The sequence below is a fragment of the Dermacentor variabilis genome, chromosome 2 (assembly GCF_050947875.1).
Source record: "Dermacentor variabilis isolate Ectoservices chromosome 2, ASM5094787v1, whole genome shotgun sequence".
NCBI classification, from domain to species: domain Eukaryota; kingdom Metazoa; phylum Arthropoda; class Arachnida; order Ixodida; family Ixodidae; genus Dermacentor; species Dermacentor variabilis.
In genome coordinates, this window is record NC_134569.1 from 181,884,426 (window position 1) to 181,905,738 (window position 21,313).

Sequence of the window (21,313 nt, forward strand, 5' to 3'; positions counted from 1 at the left end):
ATTGCCGAAATAACTCAGCAAGCAGAGGAGTATGCAACGCAGCTGGCAAGGCAAGGGTGGCAGCAGTTTAGTACCTCACTGAATGGCACCCTAAGCACAGCCAGAACATGGCATATCCTCAGAACACTCATGGATCCGAGCAAGAACAAGGCGGAAAGCAGCAAATTCATTCAGAGGTTAATCCACCAGTATGAAGGAACAGAAGAACAACTGCTCCAAGCAGTACGGGAAAAATGCTACGGAAAGATCTCGGTAGAAGGCTACCGAGGCGACTACCAGGGTGAAGAAAATTCAACTACAGACCCACCCATCACAAGACAAGAGGTCGTCGAGGCTGTAAGGGCTACAACAAAGAACACAGCAGCAGGGGCGGACAAAATCCAAAATTCGCTAATTCGAAACCTCAGCGACGAAGCAATTGATCAGCTCACCCTCTACCTCAACAAACTATGGGAGGAAGGCAAAGTACCAGCGGAGTGGAAACACGCCGTAGTGGTGATGATTCCCAAACCCGGCAAAAAACTCCAAATTGAAAATCTCAGACCAATTTCGCTTACATCATGCCTAGGCAAGCTGTACGAAAGAATAGTGACCCGAAGAATCCAAACGCATCTTGAAGACGGAGGATGGTACCCCAACACCATGTTCGGCTTCAGGGCAAACTTGTCTACCCAAGATATCTTGCTACAACTAAAGGAACAGGTACTCGAGACAATGCCGAAAAACGGGGTAAACGTGGTCATGGCCATCGACATCAAGCGAGCCTTTGACAACGTGTCCCACGCCGCCATTATGGAGGGGATTAATACCACTAATTGCGGGAAGAAAGTCCATGACTATATCAGAAGCTTCCTAACCGACAGAACAGCTACAGTAGGCCTGGGAGACCTACGGAGTGACGCCTTTCAAACGCCATGGAAGGGCACTCTGCAGGGCTCAGTAATCTCGCCAGTACTCTTCAACATAGCAATGGTCAACCTTACCTAGAAACTTAGCAAGATCCAAGGAATCAGTCACGCAATGCGCGCGGACGACATAACGATCTGGACTAGTCAAGGCTCACTAGGGGATAAACAAGAGGCACTACAAGAAGCTGCCACTTGCATCGAAGAATACACAAAGCAAAGAGGCCTGAGATGCTCCACGGAGAAATCTGAACTCCTCAGGGTGGGCAGACACCCCACTGATGCCCCGCTCGAAGTAAGGCTAGAAGGACAGAACATCCCGGAACAAAAGATGATTAGAGTCCTCGGCATGTGGCTGCAAGGAAGCCGGAAATGCAGCCACACAATCTGCCTGCTAAACAAAGCAGCAGGACAGGTGGGCAGAATGATTAGCAGAGTGGCACACAAGAGATATGGCATGAAAGAGGAGGACACACTCAGGTTGGTCAGCAGCCTGATAGTCAGCCGGGTCATATACTCACTGCCGTACCATGCAATCACCAAAACCGAAAAAGAGCAAGTGGAGACCATCCTCCGGAAAGCGTATAAAACAGCTCTCCACCTCCCAAGGAACATATCCAACGACAAACTCATGCAACTTGGAATCAGCAACACTTTTGAAGAACTAAGGGAATGCCAGCTCAAGGCACAAGTACGAAGACTCAGCAATACAACAGCGGGAAGGGCGCTCCTGACAAAGCTAGGTCGGGAAGTAGAAAAACCACAAAGTAGTAGGGCCACAATACCAGACCCACTAAGAAAGAAACTACGCATACAACCTATCCCTCGCAACATGGACCCAAACCTCCATGCGAGTAGGAGACAGGCCAGGGCGGAGTATTATGAAAAGAAGATGGGACATCGGGACAATATAGTCTATACCGATGCGTCCCTATACTCACAAGCATACAAAAACAACGCGGCAGCGGTAGTAGTAAATAATCAAGGAGAATTAATCACAGGACTCACGGCCGAGGTGGCTAACATAACTGAGGCAAAGGAAATTGCTGTCGCACTGGCAGCGGAAGAAGGTTATAGAACAGGAATATCCCTCAATATTCTTACAGATTCACAAGAGGCTGTAGGAGCTATATAAGAGGCAGAATTAGTAACACGGCGCTCAAGATCCTCAGCAGAGTTCCAATTGCTGAGGGACAACCCACACATAACATTATCTGGATACCAAGCCACGCAGGGATCAGGGGCAACGAAGGGGCGGACAGCTTAGCTCGAGGGATGACCAGCCGAGCAGGAACGTCAACTGCCCCAGAGGGGCCACAGATCAACTGCGGGAACAGCTATTCAGAGCTATTAAACCTCTATAAGGGGCTAAGATATCAATATCCCCCACCACATAAAGCATTAACAAAGGAGGAGGCCGCAGGATGGCGGAGACTGCAAACGGGCTCCTTCCCAAACTTACACATACTAAGTAGGATGTTCCCCACGCAGTATAGCGCAACCTGTCCGTGGTGTGGAGCTAAACCAACATTATACCACATTACATGGGAGTGTACAAGAAACCAGGCATTCCACAAACACAAAACACCAAGTGCGGAGCAATGGGAGAGCTGGCTCACCAGCCGCGAGCTAGAGGCTCAAAGAGCTCTAATAGCGCACGCGTGCGAGGCGGCCCGGCTCAGTGGAGCGCTGGACTAGGGGCCCATCCATGGCTGAAGAGGACCCAAGCTTCAAGAATGAAGGCTTCGGCCTCGACCTGCTAAAACCTTTAAAAAGTCAATAAAGTTTTCCATTCTATTCCATTCCATGCTAGACGGCAGACAATGCTGCCTTGAAGACCAGAGCCAAATAGTACTCTCTCCCATGCAGCAAAGAGCGCGTAATGTTGCTGTGAATATAGTATGCTTTCCTGCGGTCTACTTCGCCATATTCTGTTTCTTCCTTCGTCTTTCCTTAACTCATCCACTCTTTTTGATCTGCGGAAGAGAGTGTAAAAAAATTCTTCTCTCCTCGGGAGAATAAAAGAAAAACGCAGTTTAGCCCGAAAGGCGAACCATCGATTACGATAGCAAGTTAGTAGACAACCATAATAAGTAAGGATAGTAGCTTTGCAGGCTGTATAAACTTGTAAACACTTGCTTACTAACTAAATTAACAGGCGTGGTGTCAGCGCCCACAGACGAACATGCACACATCACACTCGATGGCCGCGGACACTCGCTGACAAATCGCTGGAATGAGGAAGTGAGGCAGCAGCAGCGAGCGAACTTACCTCCGTGCTATCACTTCAACGCAAACTCAGCGCTCGGCGACAACACAGCACACGCAAAGCTACGAGCCGTGGGCCCACGTATTATCTGGCCCAAAAACAGATCGCTTTCAAGATAAAGGATGCGCGACCACCCGCGGCCGCGCCAACGTAATTGCTGCCGAAGTACAGTTCCCCCTCCCCTCCCCATCTCCCGGTTCCTTGCGCACGATGGAAGATGGCGCGCTTCCTTCCCGCTTTCTTCCCTTGCGCACGCGAGATAGAGCCGCGATTGTCGGCTCACCCACGAACGCTTTCATTCGCACATACAGCACACTTCACGCGACGACGGTGTTATCGTCCTTGGACTTTATACGGAACATCACGGCCACGGCGACGGCAAAAATGCTTCTGAAGTGTACGATTGCTATCACAATAAAAATGGGTTTGTTCGTGATGCAAAAATAGATGTAGACAATTGTAAGGCAACAGAGAGGGGTGGAATCATACTGCGGCGGTTTACAGCAAATTTATTGCAAAGGGCACGCCATTATATACACATCCGTAACCGCCGTCATGCTGAACCTATCATGCGCTCCACAGCACAAGTTGCAGCAGAGCGCGCGTAATGATAAAACATGCACACAGAAACATATATGATCAACTTAGCATATCTTACCGCACAAGTTCTTCCGTCGATCGTTATCGAGGGAATGCTTACACAGGAATATTTTAACTGCGCATTGTACTTGTTTACATGGCTCTGTGCAGGGCCTTTATAAGAGCAAGCTTGAGAGCCTGCTAACTATATTTTGTCCGGTGCACTTGTTTGATGTAGGTTCGTAGCGGTAGCCATCCATATGACAGAGGCTATGGGGGTTGGTTGTGAGGCTGTGCGGGAGGAAGTTAGTGGCCTTGCTAAATACATTAGATATGTTAGATCTTAGATCCCACTGAGAGAAAGGAGGACTCTTGTAAGTGTGGGACCAGGTATGTAGGCGAATATGGGCAGGTGTTAACATTGAGCCTGTTTGTGTCTGTCCAATGAGGACTCTGTGGTGAGCTCATGGTGTTCTTGCAAGGCCCTTCTGATCCCTACATGGATCCTCCATGAGTTCAAGGTGCCGAGCGAGAACAGGTAGTGATTTTCAGCCTCGATATTACTCGCAAGGTGCAACATGTTGTCGGTTGAAGCGGGAAAAACAGAGCCCAATACGCGACTGTCTACTTCGGCGAAGTATCCGGCATGTCACCCGAATTACAATGAAGGAATTGACGATGTATTGCAAATACACTTTCTTAAATACTCCTTTCTATACTATAGTCATTTATTGACACATATTGGTTGAAGCGTGGGCTTCTCGTCTTCAAGCACCGATTTCGACACCAGATGTCAAGCCCAGCTCTCACGCAATCCCCCACTGACAGCCCTTCTTTTAATCGCCTTAAACTCCAATTGCTGATGCACCCGGGTGCATCATCCTGGTTCATTCTCCGATCGGGATGACCTTGTCTTTGAGTGAGCAGTTGCGTGCAGAGTAGTTGGTTCTTTACCGCGGATGCGAAGTTGCGCTGCATTGAACAAGACGTAAGCGAAGAAATACGAACGCCTGCCTTGTCTGTGTCATCATGCTGTGTGCATGCGTTCGTACATCTTCGCTTGCCTTATGTTAGAGCGCTGCAGTGCAACTTCCCATCCTTTCGCATCATGCTCATGCATGAACGCAGAGGTCCATTTCAGGGGCCACACATTTACTCCACGCCACCAAGTGACAGAAAAACTGCAATGCGGATTAGAGAGCAAATTAATGTGGCCGATGTTCTCGTTCACACTAACGAGCAGTTAATCGGCATGCCATGGTGGTTCCAATGCTTGCCTTGAAAACACGAGATCGCTGGTTCGATGTAAGTTTGTTTATTGTTATGTTGCGTCGTGTTGTGCCGCGCCTGAACAAATGCGTGACGGAGGAAGAAACAAACGAATACGATCGCGTCTCCGTTTTGTAGTTCATCGGAAATGTTAGCAGTCAAATTGAAAGCTTTAATCCTCAGCCCCTTGATTACTTTGTTCTGTGTTTCAGCTTTTGTTGTGAAACATTTCTATTGATGTTACAAGATACACCGTTTGTTCAAATGTTGGTATTATCACCAATTCAGGGATAATACTACAGGCACATTTTATACACTATGCTCAAGGATTTCGCAAGAAAAAAACGGCTAGCATTATTATTTTCCATGCACGTACACAATTTATTGCGCGTGCAGCGCACATATGTGATACACGCCGGAAACGAGAAAGCATGCGTGCGCTGTAGCTCTACAGAGGAAAATGTGCCCACTGTGGCTCGTCTCGACTTCGCAGGTACATATCTTCGACGGGCATCTCTAGTGACGATGAGGCCGGCCAGTGCCTTGAGGACTGGATCGACTATGAACTGGGACGCACGAAGTTCCAGGACAGCGCCGACTCTAGAGTCGAGTGGTTCAGGTGAGCAAGCGATGCCACTCCTTCTCTATTTCAAAATTTGTTGACTTGCACAAAAGTGGTCAACAGATATAATGTCTGAGCGTTTGCATCACGTCCACCGACTCTAATCTTTACTTGACGACTTTAAATTCTACGGTCGATCGATTCAATAGGCTGGAGAATCTATAGGCCGGCAAACTCGGCAGATGAACTACAACGCCAATACAAGCACCTACTAAAGTGCTTAAACAAAATCTTTCCAGTATTCGTTCTCGGCAGAAGAATACAATCTGAAGCTCCTTAGCTGCGAGTATTCAGGCCGTTGAGCTGTTTGCAAGCGGGTAACGGAAATTATAACCAAGTCGACGCTTCCTCCCAGACTAGATTCATTCCACAAGAACAAAACCCAGTACACCGTTTTAGAACTCATCCGGAAAGCGCAGCTCCAGAAATACGTTTAGCCCTGACAACACCAACAAAAGCAAAACGTAAGGCCGTGGCGCCGTTGTGGGGCGTAAGGATAGGATAGGAATAACTTTAATAAAGTGCGGGCAAACGACGATTTAACGAGTCATGACGCTGGCCAAGCGTCGACCCGGGGTTATACCCTACTCTGCACTGGCCCAGTTGGGCCCGTTTGTAGTGGGTCATGAGGCTTGTGCTTTTCGAGCGCACCCCGGGCCTGCTGGACGGCCCATAGTTGTGAGTCCTTGTCTGCAGACTGCAGTGCACTTTGAAGTTCTGGCGGGTAAGTCCTGGAGGTAGCTGCCATCGGAAACCTGGTACAGTCCCACATGATGTGCCATTGGTTCGCCGGACCCGCTGCACAAACACCGCACAGCCCACTCGGATAGAGCTCTGGGTGAAGCACGTGCAGCATTGCGGGGGCGAGGAGTGACGCGGTCTGTATTTGTCTTAGGATTACGCCCTCCTCCCGACTGAGTGCCGGGTGGGGAAGCGGCATTGTCCGTCGAGCTAAGCGGTAACACTTGGTTACTTCGGCATAACTAGTCAATCTGTCCTTGGTTTCGAACCACCACACGGAACGGTCACTCTCGGGGGCGCGGAAGGTAAGCGCTCGCGCCGCCGAATGGGCCGTCTCGTTGTGGTTCGGTGAGGATGCACACTCGCCGGCGTGCGCCGGGAACCACTTGATACGGACGGTGCTGCCGCGGTCTTGAAGTTGAAGCTTGCCGATGATGGCGGCCGCCGGCGCGCATATTCGCCCGTTGGCAAAGTTGCGCACGGCATTCCTCGAGTCGCTGAGCACGGTGCGACACTCGGCCTCGGTGATCGCCAGAGCGATGGCAACCTCCTCGGCGTCTGTGGCATTCGTGCACCGCACGCTCGCTGCCGTTGTCTTGATGCCGTTAGCCGCCGCAACGACCACTGCCACGAAGCCTTCCCGCTTTTATTCCGCGGCGTCCACGTACCGGGCGTGCGCGGTACTCGTGCAGCGCTACCCGTACCTCTGATATGGTAATGTCTCGGTCGAGCCACGCGCTGGGCAGCCCCCCATACGGCGGGTGGGTTTCCGTTGGCGTGTCTGGCAGATACTTGGCTGAACACAATAATCGTTGAACACAACGATTATTGTCGTCGTGTTCCCGATACGCTTCGCTCCCACGGCGAGGGGGTTGTGGGGCGTAACAGAGTAATCGACAATCAACCATCAAGAGCTAGACTATATAGTGCCCGTATGTGAACGAGCAAACCGCGTAGAGGCTTCGTATTAAAAATATAATTAAGTTAATTGCAACGTTGACATCTCGTATGTTCTATTCATTCTCGTTCTCATGGTCAGTTCATGGTGTATGTCTTCAGGAAGTGAGCATTGAGCTCTGATGTGCATTCGAAAGAACTGCCTAAACTGACTCTATTTTGCATGACGTCTTTTGTGAAATTATGCGAAATATACTCGTATAGAATTCAATTATTGATAGTGTATGTGAATGTCATTCAATGATGATCACATTAGGTCTTCCCGTTGAACAGCAAGTCGATACCACAGTGTCATTACATCGTGCATTATCTCTTGTTTCTACCACAGGGAGAGCCGCAAATTATACAGGGAAAAGCACCTTTGTTATTTTTGACTTGAGCAAAATGGTCCGCAGTGAGGCAATTATTAGATTTGTTGTGGAATACTCAGAGCTTTCTTCTGGCCAATGTTAAGTTTCTGAAGATTTGTTTCAGTAGCGGGGGCCCAAATCAAGTGGGCAGTACCAAAAGTGTGACACGTATTTATGACTTGAACAAAAACTTTAGTTGAAAGAATGAAATTATTTCGATGCATAAGCCTAACGAGTGCAGCAACCTCAAGTCTATAATAATTAACGTGCCTGCCTAGCGTCAGATCTATAAACCACTGACCCAAACTTTTAAAAGCTAATGAAAGAAACATCATTGCAATTCAGTGATTGTTTTAGCATGGAACTCAGTTCCTGCGAAAGCAGCAGACTTTCACAGCGGACACAGGTTAATTGCGGCATTTCTTCAACATTACTTATGCAAGCACTAGGGGCCGTTAGCGGCATGCTTTACGAGCCGCGTAGAATGTTTGCCCCCACGATCGCAGGAAAAATGAATTTGGTGTTAAGTTCTCCCTTGGTTTAAATGTGGGGCAGCGCAGGGGCTTACGTTATGTGCAACGTGCACGCAAAGTTTAAAGTCTGTGGGTTAATTGCGGGCATTGCAGTAAATTACTATAGAAGCGCTCGGAAGCTTTACACGCGTGTTTACCGAACGGCGTAGACCGTTTAGCTGCTGTCCTGGGCGAACAAAATTTTGCAGCATATCCATATTTAGTATCAATCGCGAAGGGGATGGGGGGAGGGTACGAGGGAGTACATTACGCCTGAAGCGCGCGCAAAAATTTAAGTATGCTAATTGTTCGTGGTGCTTGCAATAAATTGCTTATTTCAGCACCCTAAAGCGTTGCACGAGCATTATACGCAAGTTTTCTCGTTTTCTCTGACCTGGGAAAACTGAACGTAGTAGCGTCGGAGGGAATGAGGGCCTTGTTGCGGGCCATGTGCGGGCATAGTTTAAAGTATGTTCTTTACAATTAAGGGATTCAATATTATTAATACAACTACTCACAAGAAGCATAGCCGTGATTGTGTGTTGTCGCGCAAGCGTCCTATCTGTGTTCTTCTTTGCGTTACGTCGTTCCGTGCCAGAATCAAACGCTAAGAACAAACACGACCGACCAATAGCAAAGCTCGCGACACCCGTTCACAGTAAGGCCTGTCTAATCGCACGGGCGACGGTATACGCCGGGGAGGGCTCGGTTGTTCAGTGCGCCGTGTTGTGAACCGCGGCACTGAGCCTGGTGTCCGTTCACGCACGGCAGGTGGCCGTTTCGCCCACCACCAGGCGCATCCTGGCCTGCCGGCTCGGCTTCATGGACGACCAGGAAGGCGAGGAAGAGGGCGCGCAGCCCTCGGCGAACAGCGAGGCCCAGATGGTGGCCGACCTGCGGGAAGCCCAGCGGGAGACGCGGCAGCTCACCGCCACGCTGGAGCAGCAGTTCAGGGAGGCCGACGAGCAGGTGGTGCGAGCGTTCGAGTCGTCGCCCCTCAGCAACACACGGTGGGCCAACACCCAACTTCCTCTGCGAAGTCCTTAGCCGAGATCTCTTAGCCACGACACCGCGCACGACAATGCAAAACCTGATACCCAGTGTATAAATATGTGATATTTTTTCAAAGATTTCCGATTACTACATTGTTTAATGTAGTTATTGAGTTTGTGCGGCTATCCAATGTGTCTCGCCCCTTATTCTACACTGTGAAATCTACTAATTTATGTTTAACAGCTAGCATAGCGGTCATTGTGTTGCCTATTTATCCCCGAGTTTTTGTCACGTCATCGCTTTATACGCTAAAAAATATGCAGATACAATGCATATGTTGCAATCTATGTAAAGCGAAGCTTTAGTAAGTGGGTAAGTAAAGCTTCACAGCTAACGGCGATGCGTACAATTTTGTTTACTTCCATCCTATGCAAGGTGTAATATATTGCAATGTTTATGTTTATCCGCCACAAAGTGACAACCTTATTCTCAGCCAATATTTGTGTTTAAGCACTACATGGCTCGCAAGCTGTGGCAAAATGCAAACTCCCATTCAGGCGCACGCACAGTGTGAGACGTCCGCACATCGACGTCACGAGGACGAAGGCCATGTGTGATGCTTGTCTATACGGAAGAATATCAATGACAGGCGTGTGCACAGAAAAGTACGACACGTATCAAATAACACTCAGAGATTTTATACCTCTTGTCTCACAGTGGGAAATACCCATTCTGAAGCGTTGGCCAAGAACAGGCACTCTTCAAGTGGCACATACCGAATGGCTAAACAAAAATATGCAGTAAATCGAAACATTCCGTAAAAATTGACACGTCAGCTCTATGTAGACGACAAAGGACAACGACGACAGTTTTGGTGGACTCCTTCTCGTAATGTGAAAGATCCGAAGACGAAGAAGAAAACGCTGCGCTTTATCTCCTAAACAGGCTGTTTTGTAACACGCCTCCTCGTTTCCAGTTTTCTGTGTGCAACATGACGATATAATTTACCATTCAATTATCAAGTCGGTGGGTTAGCACACACCTGTGAGCCGACATTGTATGTTAAGGTTCTGTGTAAGAATGTATTTGCTTTTTGTCATGCAGAACAGAGGTGATCATATTTGCACTTCACATTAGCGCGTTCGATCGTGCGTTAGTTCGGTGCATATATAATGTTTGTATATATATCCAAAAATATGGCACCTGAGATACTGAGTGACCCAGCCAGCAGCCACGACAAACCAGGAAGTGTAGGCGAATTTAATACATTTGACTGCATTGCCCAATGTTCTGAAATGTTCCTTGTATCCTGTCTCACATTATATGTCACTGTTTGATTACTGATTTCGACCGATTGGTCTCTTATTTTTAATAAAACTGTTCTCACATTATGTGCCATGTTCTTGCTCACATGTGACATAGTGGCCCTGTTCTCTGTAATGCGCAAGCCCTGATGAAAGGTTAAGTAAATACATGGTTAAGTAATATTGCGCAGAAAACCGCAATGACAGCAAGAAGCTAACAGGGCGAATCGGGAGTCGATTTCACGAAGAGTACTGTTTGTCGTTGGCGGACCCACTCCGCTATTATTATGTTCAACAACAATATTGCTTGGAATTTGCTCTTACTAAAAAGATAATGCGTAAGTACTATTCTCTGATTACGGGCCCACATTATTCCCAAGGCGCAACGAAAGCTTCCGCCAAAGTTAATGACCAAGGCTTATGCCGGACTCACGCAGAACGAACACTCTGGAGAACAATGAACGTTCTCGAACTGCAGGAAAAGAACAAGCACAAACGATGAGAGCAGTAGTGCCGTGACCCCTTGTTATTATGGCGTTGTCCTGTAATAACCGCTGTCACCTCTAGTACTGAAATGCACACAATAGTAGCCGTTTGAAGTCAACCATTGCAAGTTCTTCTTCTTGGTTATTATATTCCGTGCGCGGGGGAAACGAACTTTGTTTTTCGTATGCATATATTGCCCCGTTTAGGATGCTGAATGATTATCTCCGGTACGTGCGTTCGTCTCACGAGTACCAAACCATCGATATGGGTGCTGACGTCGTGAACGCTGGACATTCTTTTCATGGGCAAGCCTCCTTCGTTTTCCCCCCTTCGGATTCGGAGTGTGATGCTCAAAACGAATGTGCAATTGCGACATCCGAGCTTTGTCCGTTAAGTGTGCGTGTGCCTCTATAGCTACCCGACAGATTCAAACATCCGTGAAAAAGTGAAATAAGAGGTCATTGAAACGCCCAGTGGAAAAGCGCTATACACAGCGTCAGAAGAAAACAACCAGAGGAGTCGAAAGCGAGGTGGTAGACTGAGTATATATAACCCGACAGCAGGGCACGGATGCGAGCGACATACATTATGCTTTGAAAAGCCTCTCCAAAAATGCACTGTGTTTCCGAAGTGTCCAGTCTTTAATACTTCGAAGGAAGTGCATTGATGGAGCATGCCTCGTCCACATAGCCAACGTACAGCGTGCGATCGGCGTGAGTTCAAGGACCACTGGTCCGAGGCGCACCATCGGCAAGAGCAATAATCGAAGTTTGGGAAAAAGAACGCGACTGCCAAGTGATACAGCGTGGTGCTCGGAACGAAGAGTTTCACCTGGCAGAAGTTGCTGCTTAATGGAACGAAATTATAAGCAGGACTGCTAGAGTTTGGAAGGTTGATATTGATGCGCGGCGAAAAAAAATCGGGATGCAAATCTAGGGTGTCATTCGCGCAAACCAGGCTTCCACAGGTCGCATCTTCGTAGCTCTATTGCAACGTCGTCCATTTATTTATTTATTTATTTACTGTATTGTGAATGTTGGAAACATTCGTCACCATGCGTTTCCAAAACGCTTTATTACCTCGTTTAAATGAATATGTGGAAACGACATGGAAAAGTTAGCGAATAAGAAGATACATACAGGCCGTGATGGGCCCAATGCGTCAGCGCACTTTTATTGATGAGCAATATAGTGGGCGCTCTTCCTTCTACAACGTATCAGCCATAGTAGCTGCAACGACAGTACGCAGACACCGCCAACAAAAGAAACCAAAGAAGCTTGCGCCAGAATTTTCGACATGCTCGCAAAGAGAGCTAATAATTGAATGATGGCTCGAGCCCTGTTCGGGGTAGTGTGTAACGAGGAGAGTGGTCTAAGTGTTGCTCACTTATTGAATCTTCACAAGCGAAGCTCCGCAGTGAGTTGGGTCTATTTAACGTCAGTTCATGGCCCTTTGTGCACTAGAGCAGTTCCTAAAGATAGGCGCCATCGAATCGTGATGTACGTACACATTATTTGCGAAGGCTGTAGGCCAGTGGCAAATGGTTTTTACAAACGAGAAACACTATAAATCTCGCCTACGATTGTTTCAATGCCGTTAGCAATTCGTGAGCATAAGAATCACGAGATGCCGTTTCAAGCGCAGCAAAGGCATCGCGTGCTCTAGGCTGTACTTTCTAGTACGCTCGCTCGCTTTATGCTGTCTTTTTTTGCTTTTCATTGAAGGTGCACCAGCTCGCACAACTGTCCAATAAATAGAAAACTAGCGACGGTATCGGGCCGGCGCTGTCGTTCTTTTTCTTTTAGGCGCACGTACGTGCACGACATTAATCTTTCCGCGGCTCTTGCGCAGCGTAAATTGTTTTAGTTGCACCGTACGCTTCACGAGGCGTATCGGGTGAGATATCTATTCCTTTTGCGCAATTTATTTTTACCCTGATCATTGTTCCACAATGAAACATATCTTCTTATTTCAATTTTCGAATGACAGAGAAAAACGATATTAATGCACCTCAAAAATACAAAGGCTATTCGTTCTCACCTGACAGCGAAGAAAGAATTATTTCAGGTTTAAGAAACGTCGCGAGTTCACTAAAGCCAGCACAAAGATAGTAAGAACCAAAAAAAAACACTAGATGAGGACTCGATGTGGTTCAAAACATGTAGGCTAAATCATGATAATGACAGAGAGGCGTAATCAGAAACGTGCAGATGGATTTAAGGAAAGGCTGACGGCCAGCCACACTAAGCAAAACTCTGCTGAGCAAAAATGTACGCTGCGCTGCCGCTACGAGTAAAATGCTCTTTGACGACACAAGAAGAAATGTAATAGTTGCATTCAACACGTCCTGCGTGCGGCACAGGTTCACCTTCTCACGCAACGTCGAGGACGACTTTCAAGCGTCCTGGAACGGAGACGAGCGGATGCGTCGCCCTCTGCTGGCCGAACTTAAGCAGATCGATCACAAGTTCGAGTCCAAGATCAAGGACATCGACAAGGCGCACAAACTGGAGTGAGTGGCACGGAACAACTTCAGTGGCTGAGTTTTCAATCGATGTTGGCACGTTTGTTGCACGACCTGAGCCAGTCCCTCGTAAACTAAGTCATCCTGCTTTCACTTTACTTCGCACTGTAACCGTGCTCAGGAGAAACCTAAGCTTGTGGGAGCTAGATACCTTCACATTACAAATTGAAACTGCTTCCGAGGACGATTACTGTCACTGAGTTTCAAAAATCTTTTTTAATGAACGACGTCTATTGCGATAGCAAATACGTAGACACTCCATGCGCATTTTCGAATTTTCGCGTGCGTGCGTGCGTAAGTGAGTGCGCGTTTAAACAAATAAACATGAATAAAATTCTCCGACACCTAGATTATAACAAAGTACTTCATCTAGCACAGGCGCCCGGCACTCCAACCATTAGGCCATGGATGTTTTGGCAGGTGAAATAGAACACCCTTAACCTTTTCCCTGCATGCAAGAGACGTTTCGCATCTGCTGATGCGCTGTTCCTAACCCAGCTGGAGTTACGTTGCGTGCTTCCTCGCGCCAACATACTCGCGTACGCGTGTAGTTTAAACACTGGTTCGAGGGGACGGCGTTCTTGCTGCTGCCGTCAAACTTATGGCCCATACTCACTATGTGGGATTGGCCGAGATATAAGCGGAATATTTCAAGTTCTAACCACAATTAAACTTCCAGTACTGCTGCAGAGTAAGTGCTGTTGAAAGGTGAAATCCCATGTTAAAATGAAAGCAATGACAGTGGGAATAATAAGTAATCGATAACTGAAAAGCGCACAAAAAACAAACGTATACAATTCTACAGGTTGTTCCGATGGACTCCGTGAAAAATTACTGGGCTGTGAAGCAAATGTATTTGTAGCTGAATCCCGCAGCAGAGGCCCCTAACAGAAATACTCATAGCGCAACTCTAAACATTGTTACCTCTGGCTGTGCATAGCCCTTCGGGTGAAACTGCGACATTTTTTTTTTTAGCTGACTCGAGATTTTAATGCAAACCTCTCTATAGGAAGCTCTCGGCAAGGACACGCATGACCAATTTCGGTATCTCTGTTCAGCCTAACAAATTAATTTTACGCTTACATATCTGGCAAAATAATGCTACAATCTTAACCTAGACCTAATAGCGTGTATAATAATGAAAAATCAAAAGTATACATGCAGTAGCTAATTATTGAATTTTAAATAAATCTCAATTTCTAGGTTTCGTGAGGAGTGTTAGGTAGTGAGCTAACGTAAGCGTTTGAAAATAACCAATCTGAATTATCTACGCAGCAAGGGTTCGCTTGGGGTGGGTCACGTGACCGTACAATAATTTGGGAGTCCTGGGTCTTTTGGGCACGAAGGCCACACCGCCCGCACCAAAGTCCGGAGCTCTGCGCCCTTCACGAGCTAGCGAACTGGCGCGCACCTGGCGTAGAGGCGCGCGCTCAGTGGTGCAATGATTGGACGCCGCACTGCGCTCGCCACTCTCCGCAGCTGCCCCTGCACTCGCGAGGACTGCAAACATGCATTCACCAGAGAAGGAGGTAAGCGTTGCTTTTACGTCATGCGCCAGAACAGCCGGGGATAGGTATGGCTACCCTAATCTAACGGAAGAAGAGAAGCAGGAGCATTTAGCCCGCAAACGCGCAAACAAGAAGCCACTATACATACGTAAAATGCGTCGCACCACGGCAGTTCCTTTAGGGAAGTTTGTTCCGCGTACTTTTTCAATTTCTCTCTCTCCCTCCCTCCCTCCCTCCTTCGTTTTCTCTTCTTTCTATTTACCCGCTGTGGTGGCGAGTGGCTTCGGCATCGCGCTGCCAAGTCCGAGGTCGCAAGATCGAATCCCGGCCTCGGCTGCCGCGCTTCGATGGGAGCGAAATGCGAAGAAACGCCCGTGTACTGTGCATTAGGTGGACGTCAAAGAACCCCAGGTGGTAAAAATTAATACGGAACGCCCCTGCCCCCCCCCTCCCCTACAGCGTGCCTCATAAGCATATCGTTTGTTTGGCACAAAAAAAACTGCAAAATTTAATGTTACTGTTTTTTTTATCTGCTTCTGCTCGCACTGCGCAGAGAGGAGCCTGCCGACTGGACCGCCGACGACTTTGCGGTTGTGAACCACGTGCTCGAGCAATACCCGAGCAACCTGGGCAACCGGAGGGCGCTTATCATGGACTGGCTGCGCCGCCACTTCAAAAAGCGCTCTATCCTGGACATCGTGAGTCGCAGCTGCTTCTACAACTGGTTCCATGCAGCAAGCCCAACCACATATATGCCCTTGTAGCGAAGTGACAGCCATGCGGTTTTAGAGCAGAGCATTGTTTCGCTCATACGATGCAGTGTTACGATATGTATGTAGGTTCGTGTCTCGCATTATCCTTTATCTCCTGAATAAAAAAAATGCCAGTGGAAAGTTGGCCTAAGATTATCAAAGCACGCGATAACTTCTAAGCGAATTTTTCTGCGTTAACATGGGGCTTCCTTTTACATGCGTAAGCATCTCTGTGCCCACTCAACGAGGAAACCAGTCCGTCAGTCAGGTAATACGAATCGCCATAAAGAAATTAATACATAGAAAACAGAATCAACTGGAAAGGTAAAATATTAGCGACGGTAAATTTCGAACCTGCAGCCCCACGCTCAAAAGCCGAGTGTCTTACGCACTGGGCTAGGCACAAACTCTTGCAGAAGGTGATTATACCTCAACCGTATGAATATGCTGCACTGGCGGTACAAAAGAAATGTCAAAGGAGAACAGTTTCTGTGAAGGTTTTCTTGAAAGATTTGGTGATGGTGGAATAAAATCCATCTCTAGGACCGCATGTAGACCCGACTTGAAGCATGGAATACATTAGGAAAATAGCGAATTTGCGAAACTGTAATGCAAAACACAACATCCGCGATGCGTTTCGGTCGGATGCACCTTCCGTTGGGGCGTTCTTTTACCGACCGATGTGGCGCCAATTTCCGAGGGCTGATGTGCTTTGCGTTGGGCACGCAACACAAATAGATAAGCAGTCAATGAGTTGATAAGGAGTGATAAGGGCTTATATGTCTCACTACGGTTGATAATGGTTCGACGCTAATGGATAAGGAGCAATAAGGGCTTATAATGGTCGGAGCAATTCTGATAAGGTTTAAAGCACAGATTAGGGTTGATAAGGGCCTGATTAAGTATGATAAGGTTCATAAGAACCGATAAGAGTTGATAAGGGTCATATCAAGTACGATAAGTTTGACAAAGACAAATCAGGGTTGATAAGTATCGGTTCGATTGAGATAAGGTTGATAACGACCGATAAGGATTTATCAAGCTCGGATCTATACCGATAAGGTTGATAACAACCGGTAAGAGTTGGTAAGGATTGGATCAAGTTTGATAAGATTGTTATAATGACACTGGCGTGCGTGGAGATGGGCAAATGGTGCAGTGCTCACGCGTACTTGGACTATTCCGTGTTGTTTCTGCCACATTTTTTGTTGTCAAGTGTTCGACGAAAACTTGAAAACACCACCCATATGTTTTGTTCAACCGTAATATGCCATAGTTAACCATCGGAAATCAAGAAAGCTATCGCTGACATTGGCGGCCATCAGCAATGAGTACTACCAGAATTTTCTTCACTCACCGCTTATTGACGATCGCGATAACGATCACTCATCACTTATTGACGCTACTTCTCTTGACTCACGGGGCACTGCCCCTGTTTTTTCAGAGGTTTCCCACAACACTGCTTAACTTAGGCCTTTTTTAGCAAGGTGACGACGAGCTACTTCCGCACGATGATTCTTCTTGTTTTCTATTTCAGCAGGTCTAACTCAGAGTTTAGTGCACATCCTTTGATAGATCATGTCAAGGGCAAACTGACGAATAAGCGCACGACACATCAGGGAAACAGCTGGCGTGATAGGGAGTGACGCACGCGCGGGCGTGCAAAGATAAAGTCGTTGAATATCATGCTCTCTTTTATTGAAATGCTTTCGAGGTGTAAATATTATTATAAAACGACCCTATAGGTACATGTTTTATGTCAGGATTAATGTTTTATTACGCCCAAAAACAGGTGGGCTTACTGGGACTAATTTTGGGTTAATTCCTGACTATGCTTCACGTTGGAATTAGGCTTGACGCCGCCGTTCCCGCCACGTTTGTCCACCTCAAACGCCACGTAAACACGCCCTTACTCCTTCCTGCTATCGATCCTTCTCAGCTCCGTCCTTGTGCTATCCTGCTCTCCTCCCACCCTAGGCTAGCTTCTTCAGATTCCGTCACCCTCTTATCCAATGAAAGGCTCGCGTATGCAATCAGAAGACGAAAGACCACTAAATCACGCGAAATATAGAAAAAGGAAAGAAATACTATCGCTTAAGATGTACTCTGTCCGACGGTAGGATGGAACGTCGGTCTTCCATAACAACAATCCGGTGCTCTAACCACTAGATCACAATATTTCACTTTTCTATCTATTTATTGCATAAAAAATACACTATCGCTGCACGAGAGATCTTGTTCAACTTTCTGCAGCGCGAAGCCCTGAAGTACGCAAAGAAAGGTAAAAAGGGATGAAGGAACGCAAGAGGACAAACACGAGCGCAGGGGCCTTGAAAAGATAGGTTACACATCGCGGAAGGGTCCTCTGTACTAGAAATGCACTGACTGACAATAGCGATGTGGGCCAGTTGCTTTGTGTTCGTGTTTGTCCTCTTGTATTCCTTCTTTCCTTCGTCCTTTTTTTAACTTTCTTTCCGCACTTCAGGGATTAGCGCTGCAGAAATTTTCCATCATGGACTTAAATCAACTCGCCCACATCGCTATGGATATTGTGCAAGCCCAGGCATTGTTAATACGCGGGAAATCAAACAAACAATACCTCCATTTATGCTGCGGCTCTTCAGCCGAGTACACACTACGTACATATGCCACGTAATAACCACACGATCGGTTTGATATGCCTATCAACCTTATTAATTTTAACCACAGCTGGTCACAATTAATCCCCACTACGATGTGCCTTGTAATCGTACCGTGTTCTTTTTTTCATTAAATTAAATCATGGGGTTTTACGCGCCAAAACCACCATCTCATTATCATGCCGTAGTCGGGGAATGCGGAAATTTGGACCACTTGGGGTTCTTTGACGTGCACCTAAATCTAAGCACGCGGCTGTTTTTCGTATTTCCTCCCCATCGAAATGCGGTCGCCGTGGCCGGGATTGGATCCCGCGACCTCGTGCTTAGCAGCCCAACACCACAGCCTCTAAGCAACCACGGCGGGTTTGTGGTTTTGGCAAGTAAAACACCAAAATTCCATATTCTTTAAGCCATTGGTGCGTGCGTCACGTGACACAACATGAGCGAGATTACACGCGTCTGTTCTTATTTCGCTGTGCATTTAGCACTACCGTTGCTAATAGAAGCGAGACTGTTCTAGGCTCTCTCATTCCACCTCGTGACGCTTAGTGTGTTAATGCGCTGTGTTAGACGGCGCACCGCTTTCTGGATTGGCCCGCAATCCCCAGTCCTTTTCTCGTAGCAGCTAACTTATTTTTATTTATTAATGCAAAAAAATTATGTTTTCGGCAGAAATAGAGGCAGAAAGTCCGGCGTGATCAAGCAATTTTACCAGAAATCATCATCAGAGATGTCATCAGCGTCTTGTACGACGTCAGTAGTAATACAAAAGTTAGTAAATGGTATGGGTCTTGTATGACGTCAGCAGTAATACAGAAGATAGTAAATGGTATAGCAACGTCAATTGTTAATAATTATGGGTAATTTATGTGAATTAATGTGAATTAAAGTAAATTAAGGTGAAGTAAGGTCAATTAAAGCTAGAACACGCTAGAGTAAGGTGACTTAAGGTGGAGTAAAGAGATTTAAGGTGAAGTAAACTGGATGAAGGTGAATTAAAGTGGATTAATGTTGGTACAAATTAGAGCAAAGTGGATTAAGGTGCAATGAAATGGATTAAGGCAAATTAAGGTTGGTGCAAATTAGAGCAAGGTAGACTAAGGTTGATTTGAAGTGGATTAAGGTTAATTAACGTTTGTACAAATTAGAGCAAGGTGGATTAAGTTTGGTACAAATTAGAGCAAGGTGGACGAAGGTGGATTAAAGTGGATTAAGGTGAATTAGGGTAGAGTTGTGAAGGACACTTGACAATGTATGACGTCACTTCTCATGGACGTAACCAATTATTTAGAAAAGTCATAATGATTTCACGTTGAAATCACGTAAGGATACTTAAGTGACTCATTTTTTTAATTTCTACATACAACGGCCTAAAGCGGGCCAGAGGAATAAGAGATGCAGCCAAGTAAAATAAAACAAGTTCCATACACTAACATTCAATATATCTTAGAGACTCCAAGCGACAAATCACCAATACTGCCAGGCATCAAATTCCAATTGTTTGTCTATACTGCACGAAAAGAAAACTATTTTTGAATAGTCTGAACAAGGATGAAATTCTTGAATGTTCAGGTAAGGGTAGCATCGTGTTATAATACATTTTGAGAATTCGACATATTCTAGGGAAGAGCAACGTTGAGTTTTCAAAAATGATCAGCATGATATTGTCCTGCCTTCGATATCGGCACAGGTCGTAATCGGACATGTTATAACGTTCCTTCACCGGAACGCGACAAAAAATCATAATTAATGAGTCGTCATGCCGAGGCCATCGTACTGTCACCGTCGCCGTCATCTTGCTACTGTCGTCACACCATCGCAATAGCGTCATCCACACAATTTCTCGCCTTCCGCAACCATGGTGGTCCATTTCGCAACGCTCAAATGATGCTCAATAGCCAGCTAGCTGCAAAACACTTCACACAACATCAATTTGTACAGCGCGTGGGATCGGCATATACTTGTTCACATAAGCAAGGCATTGCATAAATTTACCTGAAAAAGCTGAACAAAACATGTCTTGTTTGATCACACTGCTTCAAAGGCACGCTTTTCGCTTTACAATGGATCATGTGCCGCAAGAAGGTAGTAGAGGACTAACCTGAATACGTTGCGTTGTTCTAGAGCCGACGACGACATGCTGGAGACCTGCAGCTGTTTTTTAAAGTTATACCAAATGCATGCCAAGGCAAAGTGACATGTGCAAAGGGTGGGTCATCCAACCTTATTCTTCAAAGGCCTTCTACTTTTACGTCGATCCTGCCGGAAAAGTTGCGCTGCAGCCCCGACAGCGACGTATACGTATTACAATGGCCCTCGTAAACGCGTACCTTATGACAGGTTCGCCAAACTGTATCCGTTTCTGGCTTGTCTCGCTGCGCAGTCAACTTACATGACGTGGTGCCAAAACCAGCGCTACCACCGGGACAAGGTGCAGTCATGCCTGCAGGAGTGGGAGCGCGCACGCGTTCAGTGGCTTGCCAAGGCGAAGCAGACGACGAGCACGCGGAACGGCCCTGGCACAGGGGCTGCGTCCAGTGGCCCACCACAGAGACGAAGGACCATGCACCACGTTGCACTGCCGCCTGCCCCGTCGCTACAAAGGAAGGTAACCACATCTGAGCGAAAAACCACCCCTGTTCCAAGGTCCTCTCTTTTTCTCTTTTTTTTGGAAAGGAAAGCGTAATTGCGGGGCCTTGACGTCCCTAACCTGCACAGTGCGTCGGGCTTCTTCGTAGAGGGTTCGAGCTTAATGTTGACCAACTGAAGCTTTCTTTAACGTGTGCCCAAAGCACTTTACACGAGAGCTTTCGCATTACGTCCCCCATAGAAATGCGACCTACGAGGCTAGAAATCGAAAAATATCAGTATGGATAAATTTAAATTGAAGAAGTCTCATTGCG

At 46.9% G+C, this 21,313-nt stretch overlaps 1 protein-coding gene across 1 annotated transcript in view; it reads left to right on the forward strand.

Annotated features, from left to right (window-relative positions):
• LOC142572985 (uncharacterized) overlaps nt 1–21,313 on the forward strand; it is a 33,716-nt gene that overhangs the window by 2,935 nt on the left and 9,468 nt on the right. Inside the window, exons 3-7 of the mRNA XM_075682468.1 lie at nt 5,516–5,641; nt 8,999–9,214; nt 13,350–13,499; nt 15,573–15,717; nt 20,794–21,018. Of these exons, the coding sequence (XP_075538583.1) occupies nt 5,516–5,641; nt 8,999–9,214; nt 13,350–13,499; nt 15,573–15,717; nt 20,794–21,018 (862 nt within the window). The remainder of the gene's footprint in view (nt 1–5,515; nt 5,642–8,998; nt 9,215–13,349; nt 13,500–15,572; nt 15,718–20,793; nt 21,019–21,313) is intronic.